Raw genomic sequence first — 20288 nt, forward strand, 5'->3', positions numbered from 1 at the left:
CAAGTTGGAGGACTCACTTCCTGATGTCAAAACTTATTGCAAAGCTACAGTAATCAAAACTGTGTAGTAGTGGCATAAGTGGAATCAAATTGAGAGTCCAGAAGTAAACTCATACATTTTTGGTCAATTAAGTTTTGACAAGGATTCCAAGATAATTCAATGGGGGAAATGACAGTCTTTTCAATAAATGGTGCTGGTACAACTGGATAGCCACATGCAAATAAATGAATTTTGATCTTTACCTCACACCATATACAAAAATAACTCAGAATGAATCAAAGATCTAAACATAAACTTATAAAACTATTACAAATATATAACATAAATCTTTGTAACATTGCATTAGGCAATGGTTTCTGAGGTAAAACATCTAAAGCACAAGCAAAGAAAACACCCAGAAAAAAATTGGATGTCATCAAAATGAAAAACCTTTGTGCATCAAAGGACAACATCAAGAAAGTAAAAATCTAACCTGCAGGGGCTTCCCTGGTGGCGCAGTGGTTGGGAGTCCGCCTGCCTATGCAGGGGACGCGGGTTCGTGCCCCGGTCTGGGAGGATCCCACATGCCACGGAGCGGCTGGGCCCGTGAGCCATGGCCGCTAAGCCTGTGCGTCCGGAGCCTGTGCTCCGCGGTGGGAGAGGCCAAGAGGCCCACGTACCACAAGAAAAAAAGGGGAAAAAAAAAAAAAAAAAAAAAAAAAAACTAACCTGCAGAATCGGAGAAAATATTTGCAAATCATATATTTGGTAGGGGTGTGGTATCCAGAATATATAAAGGACACTCAACAATTTAAAAGACAGGTAACCCAATTTAAAAATGGACAAAGGATTTAAATAGATGTTTCTGAAAAGAAGATTTACAACTGGCCAGTAAGCACACGAAAAGATGTTCAACATCGTTAATCATCAGGGAAATGCATATCGAAACCACACTGAGAAACCACTTGATATCCACTAGGAGAGCTATAACAAAAAAAGACTGACAATAAGTGTTACTGATGTGGAGAAATAGGAACCTTCGTGCATTGCTAGTGGGAATGTAAAAAGATGCAGATGCTGTGTAAGAGAGTTTAGCAGTTCCTTAGAACTTGAAACAAAGAGTTACCATATAATCTAGTAATTCCATTCCTAGCTATGTACTTAACAGAATTGAAAACATATGTCCACACAAAAACTTGTACACAAATGTTTATTATTCATAATAGCCCAAGAGTAGAAACAATCCAGTATCTCTCCACTGATGAATGGATATACATGATTTGGTATATCCATAGAATAGAATATTATTCATCCATGAAAAGGAATGAAGTGCTGATTCATGCTAAAATATAGGTGAAATCATGAAAACATGCTAAATAAAAGAAGTTAGACACAAAAGGCCACATATTGTATAATTCCATTTATATCAAATGTCCAGAATAGGCATTTACAGACAGAAAGTAGATTACTGGTTGCCAGGGACTCGGGGGGGAGGGATGGTGAGTGACTGCTAATGATATGGGGTTATTTTGGGGCGTGACAACAACCTTGTGAACATAGTAAAGACCACTGAATTGTACACTTTAAAATGGTGAACTTTATGGCATGTGAATTATATCTCAATTTTAAAAACTAAGAAGAAAGATTTAAAAATAAAATTGACAAGAACATTTATTTTGGAAACCATTGCATAAACACATCCAGACTATTAAAAGTGGCTGTGTCATGGAGAGGACAGTCATCCTGAAGGCTGCTTCCTAGCCTTCTCTCCCCTTCCAATGTGCCTTCTCTGGTTGTGGGTCCCTGCCTTTCATCCTTGCCTCTTTGGCACTGTCCTGACTCTGCGTGTAGTACCTCCCAGTAAAATTTCAGCCTTGCCTTCTCAATCAGTCTGAATCTGAAGCCAACTTTCTGATTTTCTAGAATTGAGTCAGCTTACTTCTCTTTGATGTTGGTAAGCCCTACTTAACCTCAAAATTCATCCTTAAAAAAAAAAAAAAGATGCAATTACTGGCATCCCACTAGCAAGCAATAATGCCAAAGAGAAAAGAAAATGGACATTTCAAAAAGAAAAACATGAAACAAGTGCAGGGAAAAGGGAGGACCCTCCCCCATATTGTAAATTTCAGCTTTCTATAACAATTGTTCCTCATGATGGAGTTTAGGTATGTTCTTGAGAAGCCTGCTAGGGTCCTAGAGTTTCTCTTCGGAATTTCTGACATTTCAGTGAGAGTTTTCAAATATAGTTTAACATTTCTATAACCTATTTATTTTAAAGACTGGTAGTCAAGTAGGAAACAGATTGGATGGGAGACAGGATGACACTTGTTTTCCATGATAAGGGAGAGTTTTGTATCGAGAAAGTGAATATAGAGGGATGGAGGTCAGAGAGAAATCAATGAGATGGGAAGACCCAGAGCAGGCAAGAGGGAAGGGGCCAGATCAAGGACACAGGCAGAGGGGATGTGGCAAAAACAGAGGTGACATCTGTTCCTTGGAGACTGGAGAGGACAGGTGCTCGAGTGTGGATAAAGTGGCTCTGAAATGGGCAAAGAGGAACAATAAGGAAGCTATCTATACGTGACCTATACCATGAACTAGTAAGTTCCTAGTTGACTTTGCTTTGGGGATGACTTTATGTGTAAAACTAATGTTGCAAATATGAATTCACATTTCCTTAGAGGGTTTTTTTTTTCATTTTAGACTTTTAGGACCTTAAAGAACTTATGTGAAGTGATTGAAGAATCAAAATGACACATAAGCATTCATCTCACCCAACATTTAATTAGTTTCACTAGAAAGTTTTCATTACTTTTTATAATTCTACCGCTACTAAATGATCACAGTATACTAGACCAATTCTCAGTTTTTAAAAGAAAAGAACTCTTTTACATTCTCTGGTCTCATAACCTGAAAGGGATGTGGGTCGACAGTCATGTTCTGGACCCCACTGTCAGCTCCAGAAAAGAGCTCTCTCAAGGCTGCCACAGCGCTGTCACCCTTAGCCTCCAACACAGCATCTCACTCGTATTTGACCAATTCAGTTTAAGTGAACATTTCAAATAAATCACTAAGAAGCACTGTAGCTGGTCATTTCTTGCCAGCATAGATCAGCTTTCACTCCACTAAGTGAAATTCTGATCCAAAAAGTTCTTTACCTAAATAGTTTATCAATATTTTAAATCAGAATTGCAAATAATGAACTCCACTAGCTTGTTGGGGAAAAAAAATGAGTTCGTTGTGCATCCTACTGTATTCCAAGAGTAAGGAAAATCTATCAAGTCAACATTTGTAGATGAGAATTATACTCAGGATTGGAAGGGCCCCTTAAATGTCTAACCCCTTTTTATTTATTTTTATTTTTTTAACCCATTTTTAAATGTGTTGATCTATTACAGTCCTGCCAAATGGCAGTTCAACCTAAACCCAGACATCCCCTATTGGTGACAGTTCACATCCAAGTTATTAGAGAACTCCGTAAAAAAGAATTTCCATAGAATAAATAGAAAGCTTTTGCCTATGGCTTCTGCCCTCTGGCCTAGTTCTGTGGCTCCCACAGGGCCACACAGAACAAGTCCAAGGCCTCTTTAATGTGTCCGTTCTCCAGAGGCTAAAGATAGAAATCAAGAAAGCTTTCTAATATCTATAATTCACATCCTTGGCAAATAGCCTTAAACATTATTTGGGGGAAATTGATGCACTTGCAAATTTACTTTCTAGATAGTAAGGGAACAATTCATCTATTCCTGAGGTGATAAAAATTTTCAACCTTCATCAACTGTTATTGAAAATTCTTAACTTTCTATGTGCTACAAAGTTTAAAATAAACTAAGTTTGCAAACACATCATGCTAAATACATCAAATTATTTAATTTTTTTATTATCACAATTGACATATATTACGTGAAAGAAATGACAGAAGTATTATAATAAAACATTTTGAAAGAAAATTTACACAATTAGGCCAATAGCCATCAAATAGCTTTGGGCCTATCTTAAAACACCAAGAGTTTTGATCAGACTATAGTGAGACACTGAACATTTCATTAACAAAAATACTGGCATGAGCCACAATGTATTCTGGTTGTCACTAACAAGGAATATTGTATTCAAACAACTGTGCACTGCAATTGTAACGCACTAGGTGTTCATACGCTGCAGTTAACCCCTGAAGCTTTAAGCTACCAGGAATTCCTATATTTTCTATGCACAAAATTTACTTTGTGCATTATTGGAATCACATTTCCAGTTTTCAAATCTCTTCCCCCCCCCCCGATACATGCAGTATGTCATACGTGGCAGAGAGCATGCCAGCTTCTCCTGTTTAACTAATAGCACATTCCTTATTACCTCAAGAGTTTTATGCTAATCTTGGAGTTTCTGCTTTAGCTCTCATCTCCTAGAAACAAAATAAAGCATTCTGAGAACCTATTCCAGGAATAATTTTTTATGCATAGGAAAATAAATCATTTCATATAAGCATGTCTGAAAATCCAAGAGGCATTCTGATTAAACACTCCCTGGATCCTAGCTACTACTTTAAAATTGAAATGAAAATCTAACATAAACCATCTACAAATTCTTATCTGGAATTTGTATTCTTTGCCTGGAAATAAATGATTCCCAGGCTTCATTTCTGAATGGATGAGGAGAGCAAAGAAACTGACATCCTACATTAACTGACAATAGATACAGGTAACTTAGGTAGAAGTTTATGGATTTAATTCTTTACAAGAATACACTTGCGCTACAAAGGTGAGAAATTAGAATGGTAAACTATCAGATGGCAAAAAGTAATGGCACTTAAACAAAGGTGTCAATATAACTTATGGTAAAATGTGCCATATAAGGCTGCTAGAATCAGCAGATTTACAAGATTTCAAAATACTTTTTATCAAGTAAGAAGGGAACTGGAATTTGAACCTGATATTCCTTCCTGCCATGCCTCCAGCAGACAAATATTCCTGTGGAATTAAGTCTACTGAATTGAGTCTACAAGAACCAAATCAAACAATTCTAGTTTCTCCTTCTTTTACAGATTGAAAAGAAACCAAGCTCTGTTCCACTCCCAACCCCCCCATCCCAGCACAGGACACATCCTTTCAAGGTGTATACAAAAACCTCCTGGCATGTTTGGGCAAGCTATAATTCAGATACCATTATCAAGACTCTACTGTGATACGAGAACAAAACATCAGACCAACATTGAGAACACCCTAGTTAGGCATCACGAAAATCACGCACTTAAAGAATATGCTGCTAACTGCCAAATTTGGGCCATTATAGCTGTTCTTAAATTGAAATTTTACACTAATATAAACTAGATCTGTGTATATATGTCTACATGTGTGTATATGTGCGTATGTGTGTGTGTGTAATTTTCATGCAATGATCTTAAAGCTTTGGAGACAGGGTTATTAGCCTAATTTCAAGGCTTGTCCATATAGCAGTACTGATGTGCACCAACTCTGCTAAAGGGCAGGATAATGAAAAAGACCATGGCACAAATTTTTAAACAACTTTAGGTTTAATTACATAATGCACCTGTAGATGTTCTAGCATAAACACAATTGTAAAAATCTACATCCTATTTTAGGGTATTTTTCCACCTCCCCTCCCTTAAAAGCTGTACATTTATAAAAAAATGTGACTCTCAAGCAAAATAAACTTTTTTTTTTTTTTTTTGCAACATACAAAATAAGTTAAATGATTCAGAAGGTCTTGAGCCATTAAGTTTCCCAATGATTGTGTTCTGGGCCATTCCTAAGCATGACATGCAGCTAGCTCCTGGTCTAAGAACAGAACTCAATAAATACATGTCAAACAAAATCCCAAACACTTGAATTAGATTTCTTTAGAAACTGATGAAAGTCAAGAAAATATATAGTTAGGGTTAACAATTCCATTCTTAACTTACATCATCCAGTGGCAAAATGAACAAGGCAGGTCACTCAGTCCCTAGTGCATTTTCTAGCTTGTACCGGTTTGGCAAAAAACACAAATGTAGTTCCTTTAAAAATGTTTTTTCTCATTCAAAATGTCTAAGGAGCTTAATTAATAAATTTCTACTTGTCCAATAATTTGTTATGCCCTCTCATATAACTTATGCATAGGACAGACATCTTAGTTATTAAAATAAAAATCTTTAACTGAAATCACTACAATGTGTCAGAATTGGGTTTGCAGCATTTCCCAGAGCAAGATGGTATAAACATAAAATGAAAAAGAATTGAGCTTACATGACAAAAATGAAAAAATTCACTAATGGAATCATATCCTAATCAATTTCCGAGAGGGTTTATATGAATTTTTAAAAAGTGTCGAGTGTACCATCTAGAGTAGCTATATACCAAGAGCACTACATTTTTGCTTATTAATGACTGCTTGCTTGCTGGAGAATGACAATCTTCAATATATGTTACATAGTTACTTAGCAATTCTTGGCACTCAAAATGTTAATGATAATTTAAGAGTGAAATATTTTGAAAACAAATTATTAAGTATACACATAACAAAAGAACTCAGTTTAAATACATTGATAGCAAAGGGTCTTGTCTTTCAGGACTGGTATAAAAACAGTGAAGTAAATCAGCAGTTAGCTTGCCACTTCCAAGGTAGGTTTACAGGTACAAACTGGGAATGGTGGGTAAAATAGGAATGGAATTTATTCTAAGAAAGTTTAATAATAGATATTAAGCAGAGGACTAGGTAGATACAGAAGGTATGCAGTCTTGGCATTCTTGCTTCTTGGGAGAACCAGGATGTTAAAACAAGAAGAGGAACTTCACTATTTTTCTCTAGGCTTTGTGTAATTAAATGATGTTCATAATTTCACATCAGTTACAATTATGTCTTATTTTTTATAGTGTCAAATAATTTCAAAGGTTCATTTTTATTTCTTCTAACATCTAAGATATGTATATACATATTAATTTATATATATATATACACACATACATATATATGTTTATTCCATTTAAAAAAAGATCTGGGTCTTTGAATACTTGTCCTATCACTGTGAGGCAATGCCATGAATCAGGGACCTGTTTGTTCCACTGTGTTGGTGAAGGGCAGTTCACAACTTTTCCTGAATATTAAACTTGTAAATTCATTAGGTTCCTTTCAATTCACAAACATAAGCTAAAAAGGCATTCCTTGTGACAGAGGAAATTCCATCAGTCCCACTTAAAAATAGCTAACATTTCCCCACCTTTTAAACTCTAAATAACAGTAAAACACCTACATTTTTCTTAATATATGTTCTTTGCCCAAATGCGTATTATGGGATGGGTTCTATCAACCAAAAAGTAAAAACTGGGGTTTGTAATGTCCTGTTAATTTATTTAAAAATCTTTTTTTCAACAACTTCTTTAGCATTTGAAGTCCTTGATTCTTTGGTAGATCATTTAAAAAAATTATCAGTAGACATGAATTTATTCTAAATGAAACTCCTTTTAATTCTCGGAATCTGCAACCTTGACCAACTGGAAAAAGATGTGCCAAGGAAACCTGACCTCAATAAATCAGGTATATTCTTGAGAACGTCGCTGCCATCATTCTCTAGTAATGTGCCAACAACAGAAAATGTTTACACGAAACACTATTTCATCAGCACAAGTCTACAAAACCAAAACATGTTATTTTCAGTCTCAGTTCTTTTCACATATTTTAATTCAAAGTTTCTGCTTTGTGAAAATTTGTCTAGTTTTCAAACCTTTACAGAAACTGCAAACTAAATATTCTGAGTACTAAACTACATCTCCCCTTAATATATTTGCTATAGACTGTGGAGTTTGATACTGGGAGTCCAATTTGTATTTCCAAAAAACGGGTTTAAAGTATTAAAGGACTCTATTACATGGCAGCTATTGGGAGCCTAAATCCATGGTTAGTACTCTAATTACAAGGATCCAAAATGTTCTAAACTCTAGATGAATTGCTGCTTTCCTATACTCTGTCCAGTTCCTAATGACTGAATTATGTCTTTGGAAATAGAAAATTCACTTTTTCCTACATTTTGTTCTTTTTTAACTTCTTCAAAGCATGTTCAGAGTTAGTATTTCAGCAACCACAGACTCTTTGAGGGACTGAATCTACACACCAAGCAGCAGAATTGTTTTTGAACTGTTCAACGTTTAATCAGCCATAACTAACCTACCTGCATGATAGCAATTTGTAACTATCAGGTGCTTAGACTGCACTCTTTGTAGATGAAGCATAGTTAACTGGTTTAATCAGAATGTGAAGGGAATTCAAAGGGAAACACTATCAAGTTCACAAACACTGAATTCAAGTTTGGTAAATAACAGGCAGCAAAAATGGTATCAATGTCAGTGGGACATTTGCTAAATAGAATACTCAGTCCTTACTAAGATAAAAATTACCTTTTGCTCTCTATAGCAGAAGAGTAAAAAGAACTCCTTATTTCACATTAGGCATCCTGTAAAATAAATAATCTACCCATTTAATACTTCTTCTTGAAATTTGCTTAACTGAAGAAAACTAATAGGCTGAAGCAGAAGCTGTTGTGTCCAGAGGTAGAGAGAGGGTACATGGGAGTTTCTGCACCTTAGTGGCTTTACCCGGCGGGACTAAAATGGTCGCGGGAGACTGGGGGCAGGATAGGCCACCTGCTCATTCTAACCACTTACCTTGCATTAGTAGGAATCCTTCTATTGCCTGCCTGTTTTAGATAGTTAAAAAGGCCAACATTCTTAACTGACTTTCAAATAAATGAAACAAACCTAGCCAGAAAGCAGGCTTGGTAAGTGAATGTGGCTCCTTACGTAGCCCTACTCACTGTGAATGTAAGCCCTTCCCTCCCTTCTGGTGGAACACTGTCTCAAAATAAAAACCACAACTTGCTTGGAACCACATGCTATTGGTGCATCCTATTTTCAGGCTGCTTTCATTCTTTTATTTTTTATACAGATACATATACACTGCTAGAATCAAAGCAAAAATATCAATGGGTAGGTACTACAGAACTGAAGTGAAACAAAACAAAAAAACCCAAGAACCAACAAGTGAAAAACAACAGCTATAAACTTTCAAGGCCAAAAGATAAGATTTAAGGGCAACACCTGTGGAGAGAGGAAAAGGAGTATAAAGTTTCTAGAGAGGTATTTATAATGCAAGTCTAATGCCAGCTTTTTAATAATAAAAAAGAGAAGTGCTTTACTACACACTGACTAGCACATATAATGCTTAATTTGGAAAGAAAAATTAATGAAGTTCCTTGGGCCAGCAGCAGATATGGTGTGTCCATTGCCGGCAACAGACACAGCACTGGAACAGAAAACCCAATCCCAGGGCAAAAGTATTCACAGAAGTAATGGCTGAAGGTTTCAGAATATGACAGGCAAGGTTTAATCACAAGTGCTACACTTTGTACAATGTTATTTATGGCTCTGCCTGAAATTTTACAGCTGTAACAGAAACTAAGACAAGTTCATATTTTAGTGTCAATTACATGTTAGATAGTTAGTTAGTTACAAACCCCTTTTTCTTGAAACAAAGGGCTTTATCTTTCTTTAAAGTGTTGAGATGTTTGAAAAGGATGTCATACCTATTAAGTACATTGGCGGTTTTCAATTAATTCTGTATTGGTCGTGTGACTATTAATGAATTTTAATAGAAGTCTAATGGCCAAAGGCCAAAACTACATTCAAACCCTGCTAATATATCCAGGCAGATAGGAAATTCCAACACACACACACACACACACACACACACACACACATACACATATACACACACACACACTAAAACTCAAACTAAAAACCTCCCAAAGGAACTGCTTTGTTTGTAGACTTCAATTTGAAGTAGATACTAAGGGCAAGAATAGACCAGTTAAAATTCACCTGAAAATCCTTTCCCCTTCTACAAATGTGCTAAAATACTGCGGTCAGCTTAGCATCCATCTGTTCGTGTATGTTATGTATAGATGTACTTGTTTTAAAATGGTATTTCAGATATTTAAATATTAAGTGGCCAGAAGACAAGAGTTACACTATCTGCAAAGTTTACAGTCCCCTCGGTCCTTATGAAAGACCACACTCATTTCACTAATAATTCTCCATGACAGCATATTAAAGGCCACCTCATCACCACTGCATAAAGCTGGTTTAAAAATTTTTTTACTAGCACAATCTGGTTGTCAAAGCTTCATTATACATTTTACTGTACAAATGCTTTTCAGATGGTTTTTTTTTTTAAACAACAAACTCTGCTATAAGAGAAACTTAGGTTAGAGTTTTTTACGATGGTACGTTTTCAGTCTCTTTATTAAGTGTGGTTATCTCCAATAGTAAACAAGCTGATTTCATGAATGCTGTTACTAAATGACTTATGTATGATGTTATCTACAATTCTCAAACTGCAATAATACAGACTTGAACTTTTAAGCAGTTTGTTAATCATCATCTATGCCATGAATGTTTAAATATAATATATATTTAATATGAAAAAGCTAAAGCACAAGTGCTTTCTCCCACCCCTAATTCTGTTTTTGGGCCCTCACAGATTCGGAATGCATTCTTATCCACCCTTTTCACAAAGTCAGGAGAGCTCAGGAAATATAAAGTCAAAAATATACAAATCTTTGTTGTTACAATAAGATTTTTTTCCCATGACTGAAATTACCAAGGACCATGAACTTGGAAAAAGAAAATCAAAAGGAATTTACAGCAATTATTTATCTTCAAAGTTCAAAACTGGTCACTTCACAGAAAGACTTCAAGGTCTGTTGAAATTTTTCTTCTAAAAAGTCATTCTGTAGTGGAGTTTTCTAGGAAAAATAAAACAGCTTTTAACAACTGGCCCGCTGGTGTGAGAGCTACCGTGGAATAAATTAGCACAAAAATGGAAAAAAGTCTTATAACTGTTCACTGTTACAGACATAATCAACAAGGTCAGTCACTCTCAAAAGCTCATCTTCCTCCTCTTCTGGTGCCCCTGCCTCCTGCCCACCACTTGTCCCATTGGGGGCCAGGCTTGCACTGGTTGTGCTGTTGTCCTTGGGGGTCTGAGGCTTCTCAGTTGGCTTGCCAATTAAGTTCTCAATGGCTTTGCCAGGACTCTGTCCATTGGTGGAAGGTAAGTCCACTAAGCTATAGTCCAAAGGGCTCCCCACCTTGCCTACATTTTCAAAGTCCTCTTCCTCATCACTGTCTATCCGATAGGGCTTTTTGGTGCTCTCTTGTTCTGAGGGCAGAACCCTGGGCTGGCTGTCATGGGCAGGCTGATCTGCATCTCCATGAGCATTGTCACAACTCTCCTCTTCGTCTGTCTCGATCCGGTGTAGCCGTTTTCGGGATGGTTTACCTTCCTCTTCCTCCTCATCTGCTTCTGAATACTCATCTGTGCTTCGACCCCGCTTTCGAACTGACCGCTTTGATTCTTTAGCTAGCTCATCATCTTCAGAATTCTTGGATATATAGCTCTCTAGAATAAACAGCACATTTAAGCCATTGGCACAGTTAACCATTAACAGAGCTAAGTAATTCTCCTTTAACAGATTTAAGTAATTCTCCTTTTCCTCCCCATATTCATCCCATGTCCTGCTTTCAGACTTGCTTGTACATAACTACTTCCCTTCAATAACTGGCCTTATTTCTCTCTCCTCTCAGTCCCACAACAATGCCCAATGTGATTCACAGTATACTTTGCCTGTGATTTTAGGAAAGAGCAGAATCCTTAAATTAAATGAAGATAGGCTGGTCACAAACTAAGCAACTCCTTCCCACTAGCCCTCAAATTAGGGAGTCATGTAAACATACTGATAAGGAAAGAAACTAAGCACCCAATTCAGGACATCTGAAATACTGCGCTAACTCTTATTTCATGTTATTCAATGTCCTTGGTGGTCCTTAAACGTCTTCTCTTGTTTATACTTGACTCACCTGGTCTCATCGCTTTGCATACCATCCATATGCCAATGACTCTCACATTTGTTTTAGGCAACCAATCCATAGGTTCCAGACTCATGTATCAAACTGCCTGCTCAACATCTATGCCTGGATTTCTAAACAGGCAGAACCAAGCTCCTAAACTTCTTCCTCAAACCTGTGCCATTCTGGTCTCCACCATCTTAGTTATTGGCAACTCTATTCTTCCAATCGCTCAGTCATCCGTGATTCCTTTCTTTCTCCCATCTAACCCAGTAGTAAATCCTATGGGTCTACTTTCAAAGTATATCCATAATTTGACTGCTTGTCACCCCTTTACTGCTACTGCTCTAGTCTCACCCACCATTATCATCGCCTGGCCTATTTCAATGGCCTCCCAACTAGATTCCTAGATTTCCTCCCTGTCCCCTTCAATGTACTCATAATACAGATACCATAGCAAATTAAAATGTAAGTCAGATCATATCACTCCTCTGCTCAAAATCCTCCAATTATTTCTCATCTCACACAGAATAAATTCCAAAGTCTATACAATGGTTTGCTGTACCATCTAATATGGTATCCACTAAACACATGTGGGTATCAACATTTTTTTCAGGTCTTTACTCAAATGTTGTCTTCTGAGTGAGGCATTCCTTTGGTACCCTATCTGAAATTTCACCTACGCTCCTTTTCTCCTTTACTTTTCTCCATAGCATTTATCTCCACCTAATATATCATATATTCTGCTTATTTATCATGTTTATTGTCTCTCTTCCCCCAACTAAAGTAAGAGTTACATGACAGAGTTATATGTTTTTGGTTATTCTTTTCACTCTTCTATTCCCAGTGCCGAGGGCAGTGACTAGTTCAGTAAGTATTTATTTTTAATAGTTGAATTAATGAATTTATATCTGTCTTTAATGACACATGAAGATAAATATACATTCACCCAGATGTTTACTTCCCTCCTTTAATCTCCCATATCCAAACATTTTTTTCCCATGCTCTCCTGGCTTGGGCTCAAACTTAAATGACAAGGATCTATGAAAGCAAATAATCTTCAAAACAGACCATAAACAATGGAGAATTAAATATATAAAAAAGAAGTGGGGGAAAGTAAGGGTTAGACTCATTTAAAATGAACTTGGGAAGAACTCTGGAATAACTACAAAGACTAAACAGATATCACAAGTTCATATTTTAGATCTTTTCCTGTACTTCTGGTATGGGACACAGCTAAAGCTATTAAGAAATAAAAGTTTACCAACTAAAGCTCACTGTTATGGTGGAGAGAGACAGTAGGCACCCTTGGTTTGGAACTGTTCAGGTATTCAGGACATAGAAGGTTATTTCAAAATGAGGGCCATAAATAATAAGGGAGCAGAAGAAATCTTGTTCAGATCATAATTTTCTGATACTCTTCTAGTTTCAATGAAGAATTTAATTATTACAATGAAGACCTTAAAAGTTAGTATCTTATCAAGTATCAGTTATTTAAACTATAAGTTGACCAGGCATAAAATAATGGGCTTTGTCTCAAAGATATTACGGGTTATATTAAATTTCTAAGAAATGGTACAGAATCATCGTCCTGAGTTCACTTTATAATTTGTACTGCTGCCTTGTCCAAACTTCTGTCAACTGGAGAGCTATTCCTTACCTTCACTCTCTGAGCTGGAAAGCCTACGCTTGTGAACTCGTCTGATTTCTTTACCACGTCGTAAACTCTTCTGGGAACCATCACTTTCTGAATCTTCTTTGTAGTTAATTTGTCTTTTCTGGTTCCTCCTTGACCGCCTTCGACGAGTTTCTACAAAATCATCACTAAAACCATCACTAAAATCACTTTCTGTTAAAAAAAAAAAAAAAAGAGAGAGAAAGGAAAAAGAAATCAAGCACATTTTTTAAAAAAAATTTATTTCTGGCCGTGCCATGCAGCACGTGGGATCTTAATTCCCTGCCCAGGGATTGAACCTGGGACTGCTGCATTGGAAGTGCAGAGTCTTAACCACTGGACCAGCAGGGAAGTCCCATCAAGTACAAATTTTAATTCCACTAAATAGAAAAGTAGTTAGCTTAGGTTATAAAAATATAAAGCTATTAGGCAGAGTTCAGTCATAACTTTTAAATGAACAGTAACTTTCATGTCTCTCATTTTCTTCTTAATAATATGAGTACATCTGGGGGGGCTTTAATGCCAAACCTCACAAATGTATCCTATTAGCAGTCAATCCTCAAGATTAAAAAATGTTTTACAGGGAATTCCCTGGCGGTTCAGTGGTTAGGACTCCGCACTCTCACTGCCAAGGGCCTGGGTTCAATCCCTGGTGGCGGAACTGAGATCCTGCGTGCGGCCAAAACAAAACAAAACAACCCTTTTTACATAATCCTTATCTCATACAACCTAGAGCTACCCAGTGAGCTGCATGGCTGCCACAACTGCTCTTCTTGGTGGATAGTTACTATTTTGCCTCATGATAATCTGCTGTTTCTATATATATGTAGCTGTATATGGCTACAGTCATAGCTTCACAATGTGCTGCAGAGGTTAAACTTTCTAACCACAAAAAACTGATGAGCCTGTTTCAAATAAGTACAGAACTGGAGTTATATTTTTGCCTTTTTTCCATGCGGAATTAAAATCTGCTAAATACAGCTCATGGGACTACTTTAACTTTCAAAGCACTGCTAAATAGCACTATTCTTGTCATGTCACCTCTGATCAGTAAACCAAAGTCACACTATGGCATTGTGTCAGAGCAGTTTTTCAGGAATGCTAACAAATTCCACTGAATCATCATACCTAGCTTTGTTTTCTAATGGATTTCAAATATTTCAAAACAGCTAGCCAGTAGTTTAAAGAGGTCCCCACTGGCCAAATCTAGGGCAAAGTGTATCAAAATAGTGATGGTAACATATCATATCCACCGACTGAAATAAGAATCTGTAAGTCCACACTGATACAAAGAAATAAATATATAGGGGAGAAGAGAAAGCTCTTCCTTACAGAACACCAAGTATTAAATATAAAAGGAAGGAAGGAGTTAGAAAACTCATGAATAAATGCTAAAGCTAGTGGGTGAAACATCTGATAAGGAACAGGATATTTACAGTCTCAGAATATCTTCCTATGAATTATTTATTAATTACAAAGGGAAAATAATAGAGAGACCTGGAGGACATACATTAACTCTGTGATATTCTTGCCAAAAATGTATAACTAGAATCTAATCACAAGGATACAAAAACCCAAATGAGGTATGTTTTACAAAATAACTAGTGTGTATTTTTCAAAAATGCTACAGTCAACAAAGTTTGAGGAATATTACAGATTAAAGGAGACTAAAGAGACATGAATAAATGCAATATGTAATCCTGAACTATATACTTGACCAGGAAAAGATGTTTATATAAAGGACAATATTGGGACACCTGATAAAATTTGAATGTATACTGTTGATTAGATAATAGTATTTTATCAGTAAAATTCCTGATTCTGATATTGTACTGTAGTTATGTAGAACTCCACAAGCCTGGCCCAAGTTGGGGATAACCCTGTCTCCTGTCTGTGGCACTTCCTCAGTAAGACGACAGCTACCTATCTGCCAATCCCATAAAGCACTCCTATCTGTTCTTTTACCTGCTGTGCCTCTCACTATTTATTTAGTTAATAGAGATAAGCATAAGCTATAATAACATCAACCACTGATAATTTATAAAAACAATCATAATCACCGATCATGATCTAAATGTTAGAGATAATTGGTGATCTTTCTCTAATAGCGAGACATCTGAGAAAAATGTTCTCAGATTATTAAGAATGATTCCCAAGAAACACTATGAAGGTAAAGTCTAGGCATGGAAACACTTGGCACCAAAAGGATTCAACACAATCCTAAATGAGTCTGGCATGAAGTTAACATATCCATCTGTATCTATCTTCTCAGATGTGCTTTATGTGAAAGATTTAATTAGTGGTGAATCATAAGAATAGAACTCAAAGTTTCATCAGAAAGCTTATATTACAATTGAATGGAATTTTATTTTAAGAAATCTTAATTCCAGAAGTCATAAGAATTTACTGACTTGGTGAGATGTGGATACAAATTATTTTTACCAGAGTCTCTACTATTCTCCTCAGATTCCTCCTCTTCATCATCATCGGAGTACTTTTTCTTTGGAGTCTTTCTCCGCAAACGCCTGCTTTGCCTCATTGGCCGGGAGGGATGTCGCCTTAGTCTTCGGCTACAGAAATCAGTGTCGCTGTCATCATTAGATGGTGGGTCTTCTTCACTTTCATCTGGGTTCTCATCAGATACTACAAACTCATCTTGAGATCTGTCCAAGAGAAACCAAATGAATTATGATGGTACACTTAAAACCGTGAACCCGTTTTTGAGTCCTGAGTTCAAATTCTAACAAGTCCAGTGAATTATTAAGTAACGTTTAATGTAAAATATCCAGTTAACTGTATCAGTTTCCCTGTTTATAAAATGAAGAGATGTTTTGCCCCCTCTCCTTTTTTTTGAAGGAGTTATGAACATGAATGGATGCTGATTTTTGTACGTAAATTGCTTTGGCCTTTTGGGAAGTCCTCCACATACCTCAAATTCAACATGCCCAAAAGTGACCTCATTATTTCCTAACCTACTCCTCTCTTCTGTTCCCTAGCCTGGTATTTGGTACTGTCACCCATCCAGTAATTCAAAGCAGAAACATGGTATTTATCCTAATTTCTTTCTCCCTTTTCATTTCTCACATCTAATCAATGACTAATTCCTCCCAAGTCTATCTCATAAAGATAATATCTCAAACCTGATACCTCTTCTCAGTTCAGGCTCTCATATCCCATCTAAACTACTACAGCAATTCCCCAAAGTCTCTTTAATCTCTACACTCATTTCCCCTCAGTAAATCCTCCGAACGAATGCCAGGATGAATCTTTCTAAAACATAAACCTCATATTAATCTGGTATTTAAAACCATTCAGTGGGTTTTCATCATCTTCAGGAAAGAGTCCAAATTCTTATGCATGACAAACAAAATACTCCATCATCTGGTTCCTTTTTATGTCTTGGCCACATTTCCAGCAGGGCACTTTCTGCTGCTTCCTCAATTCTTCTTATCCTGACACACCAGCAGTTTCCTAAATATTCTATGACGTTTTATGCCTGGCTGCCCTGGACAGGATTTCTCTGCTTAGAATACTTTCTTTCCTTCACTGCTTCTAATCTCAAATTCATCAATCTGCCCAATTCATTCTTCACATTTCAGATAAAGCTTTATTTCTACTCTGAGGCTTTCCTTGACCTCCCTGGATTGATCTGGCCCTTCTCTGTACCCTGACTTATGTTTTAGTAGCAATCATGCAGAATGACTTTTTTGTGGTTTATATGTTTGTTTCCTCCACTAAACAATGAGAGGAGAAACTCTGTGGTATTCTTTCCATACCTGTTCTGCAGGGAAGCCTTTCCTGATCTTCCATACTGAATTACTTGCCCCAACCCAAACCCCTATGGGTCACCAGAGAATAGTTTCTAAATACTCATACCTGTCCACTTCTCACATTTGACTGGGAACCTCTCATGGTCATGGTGGCAGAAGGTGGCACAGAGGTACACCACAAATGAATGCTAACTGCTGTTCATGAAATTTAAATACAATGTTGAATATTAAACCAACAAGCATAGGGACTTCCCTTCCCTGGTCCAGTGGTTAAGACTCGGCACACCCAATGCAGGGGGCACAGGTTCGATCCCTAGTTGGGGAACTAAGATCCCACATGCTGCATCGTGTGGGCCACCCCCAAAAAACAAACCCATAAAACTTCGTTTTAATCTAGAAAGAACCAAAATCACCATCGCTGAATTTGTTTAAAGTATCCTGAAAACAGATTGTCTATGTGCATGAAGAACAAAAGCTCCATCAGAGCAGGGCCGAGCTTATCTGGTAGGCCTGTTCAAGCCTGGACGTAGAGAATGGGATCTACTGACAGACCACGCACCCATCACTGATCTTGAATTCATCCTCACTCTCTTCTTCATCCAGGTTGCTGTCACTGTCCAGATCATTTAGTCGCCGGCGTTTCTTCCGGCGAGCAGCAGCTGCCCTCTGGGGTCGTTTATTTTCTTTTCTTTCTTCATCCAAAATAGTAGAGATATCTTTGCCACGGTGGCCAGTGATAGTGGAGATATCTTTTCCTCGGCCAACTCCTGAGTCCAGGGGGAAGGATGTAGGGCAGGTGAGGGGAAGACAGGGAGGGAGAGAGAGAGACAAGTATATGTTTATTAAAAGCTTCCCTTTAATATCTACAGATTGTCCTTAGCAGATTTTCATTCGATTTCTTTATTTTCTTCCTACAGATATGCAATTTTCTCACAACTTTAGCTGACAGAGCTTTCTTTTGTTTATCCTACTAAATAGAAGTTTACTATGTAGAGAACTTGCTTCTTCAAAAATTTTGGTATGATTCACCCTTTTAAAGTGTATAATTCATAGGTTTTTAGTATAGTCACAAAGTTGTGCAACCATCACCACTAATTCCACAGCATTTTTATCACCCCAGAAAGAAACCTCATACCTATCAGCAGTCACTCAAGAATCTCTTCTTGGGGCTTACCTGGTGGTGCAGTGGTTGAGAATCTGTCTGCTAATGCAGGGGACACGGGTTCGAGCCCCGGTCTGGGAAGATCCCACATGCCACAGAGCAACTAGGTCCGTGAGCCACAACTACTGAGCCTGTGCGTCTGGAGCCTGTGCTCCGCAACAAGAGAGGCCGCAATAGTGAGAGGCCCGCGCACCGCAATGAAGAGTGGCCCCCCTTGCCACAACTAGAGAAAGCCCTCGCACAGAAATGAAGACCCAACACAGCAAAAAGTAAAAAATAAATTAAAAAAAAAAAAAGAATCTCTTCTTGAAAGCTGTCTTTTGGATGTGGCTGTAGAAAGAGGCCAATCCATTAAAAAAAATTTTTTTTAAACTGTGTTTGCAGGGCAGAGAAAGTGACAATTTAGCAGCAAAGATATACATAAGGCACACATGTCTGGAAAAGCCAGTGACTTCTTCAGTTTTACTACAAACAGCCTACTTATTATTAATCCTTTCTAGAGCTTTCATAATAACACTGGAGCACTGGTGATTTCCTACATAGCTCTTTAATTAAATTATCTTCAAATTCTTCTATTTTAATGTCACCCATTAAAGACTATGAAATTAATAAATTGATTTTTAATTTAAAGCAATCATTTAGATTCTGATTATCCATAATTTTTGTGACTTTGTAGCAGCAGTGATCTAAAAATGGAAAGACAACTGCAAAGTTTTCTGTTTGGAAGCAGAAGAAAATTTTTTAATCTAGGGAAGAACATTTAACCTAGGGAGGAACATTTATGTTTCATATCAGATTACAAAATACTACTACTTTTAACATAATTAGAAGCTCTGAGTCTATACATTGACACCGTGTCCAGAGATTATTTTCAGTCTCAGACAGTTAACATCAGTAGTGATCGTGATACATACTGAGGAGAATAAGAAAATATGCTTGCTCACTGCTTCTAATCAGGGCATTTTAGTTAACATATTTGCCGAGTTAGATGAAAAAGAGAGAATGATAAACACATACCTCCTCCATCAGCCTCTTTAATATCATCTTCTATAGCTTCATCAATTGCTTCATCAAACTCATCAAATCTAAAATACATACAACAATCACATTACAGCCTGTCCTGGCATATGGGTGAGGAAAATTGCCTCTGAAGTGAAAAAGGGCTGAATGTGAAACTGCTCTCTGCTACTTTGGGGCTGTGGGACTTCGATTAGACCACCTCGGTCCTGTTAACCTCAATTTCTTTGGTAAAACAGAGTTTTGTAAATCAGTATCTAATTCTAAGTTGTTTTTCATTTTCAAAGATCACCTACACCAGGCAGCAACAAATATTTTTGTAATGGGCTTTGTAGACTGTACAATCTCTGTCGTAACTACTCAACTCTGCCATTGTAGTGCAAAATAAGCCACAGACAATATAAGTGAATGAAAAGTAGCTGTGTTCCAATATAACTTTATTTATAGACACTGTGATTTGAATTTCATGTAATTTTCAAATAATTTTATCCTTCTGGTTCTTTTTTCAACCATTTATAAATGTAAAAACCACTCCTAGGTCACGTGCTATACACAAACTGGCAGTGAGCTGGATTGGCCCACAGGCCAACCCGATTATACAAATCATATGACAAGGTAAACTGAACAAAATTCGTGTTCCAGAAATAATACTAAGTGTGAGAAGTATACAACTGTTGTTATTAAAGATTATATTATTATTATTACTGAAATTCATATACAGATGGTCAGAATTTTAAAACTAGGTAAACATACTTTATCTCACAAGGGCTATTTCCTCCAACTTAAAGCAAAAA

General features: G+C 37.0%; 1 protein-coding gene and 1 non-coding gene across 3 annotated transcripts in view; both read right to left on the reverse strand.

Moving 5' to 3' along the window:
- Positions 1 to 3842: 3842 nt before the first annotated feature.
- The window catches only part of RSF1 (remodeling and spacing factor 1), a 170100-nt gene continuing 153654 nt past the window's right edge, over positions 3843 to 20288 (reverse strand). For both annotated transcript variants that reach the window (XM_024749386.1, XM_024749395.1), the window contains 5 exons: positions 19495 to 19562; positions 17875 to 18082; positions 15988 to 16208; positions 13531 to 13719; positions 3843 to 11424 (listed from right to left, as the gene is read on the reverse strand). In XM_024749386.1, coding sequence (XP_024605154.1) covers positions 10856 to 11424; positions 13531 to 13719; positions 15988 to 16208; positions 17875 to 18082; positions 19495 to 19562 — 1255 coding nt within the window. In that variant the 3' untranslated portion in view covers positions 3843 to 10855. The remainder of the gene's footprint in view (positions 11425 to 13530; positions 13720 to 15987; positions 16209 to 17874; positions 18083 to 19494; positions 19563 to 20288) is intronic.
- TRNAG-UCC (transfer RNA glycine (anticodon UCC)) lies at positions 13824 to 13896 on the reverse strand. Its single transcript has one exon. It is a non-coding gene; the product is annotated as a tRNA-Gly (tRNA).

This window comes from Neophocaena asiaeorientalis, unplaced genomic scaffold (assembly GCF_003031525.2).
Source record: "Neophocaena asiaeorientalis asiaeorientalis breed wild unplaced genomic scaffold, Neophocaena_asiaeorientalis_V1.1 scaffold363, whole genome shotgun sequence".
Taxonomy (NCBI): Eukaryota; Metazoa; Chordata; class Mammalia; order Artiodactyla; family Phocoenidae; genus Neophocaena; species Neophocaena asiaeorientalis.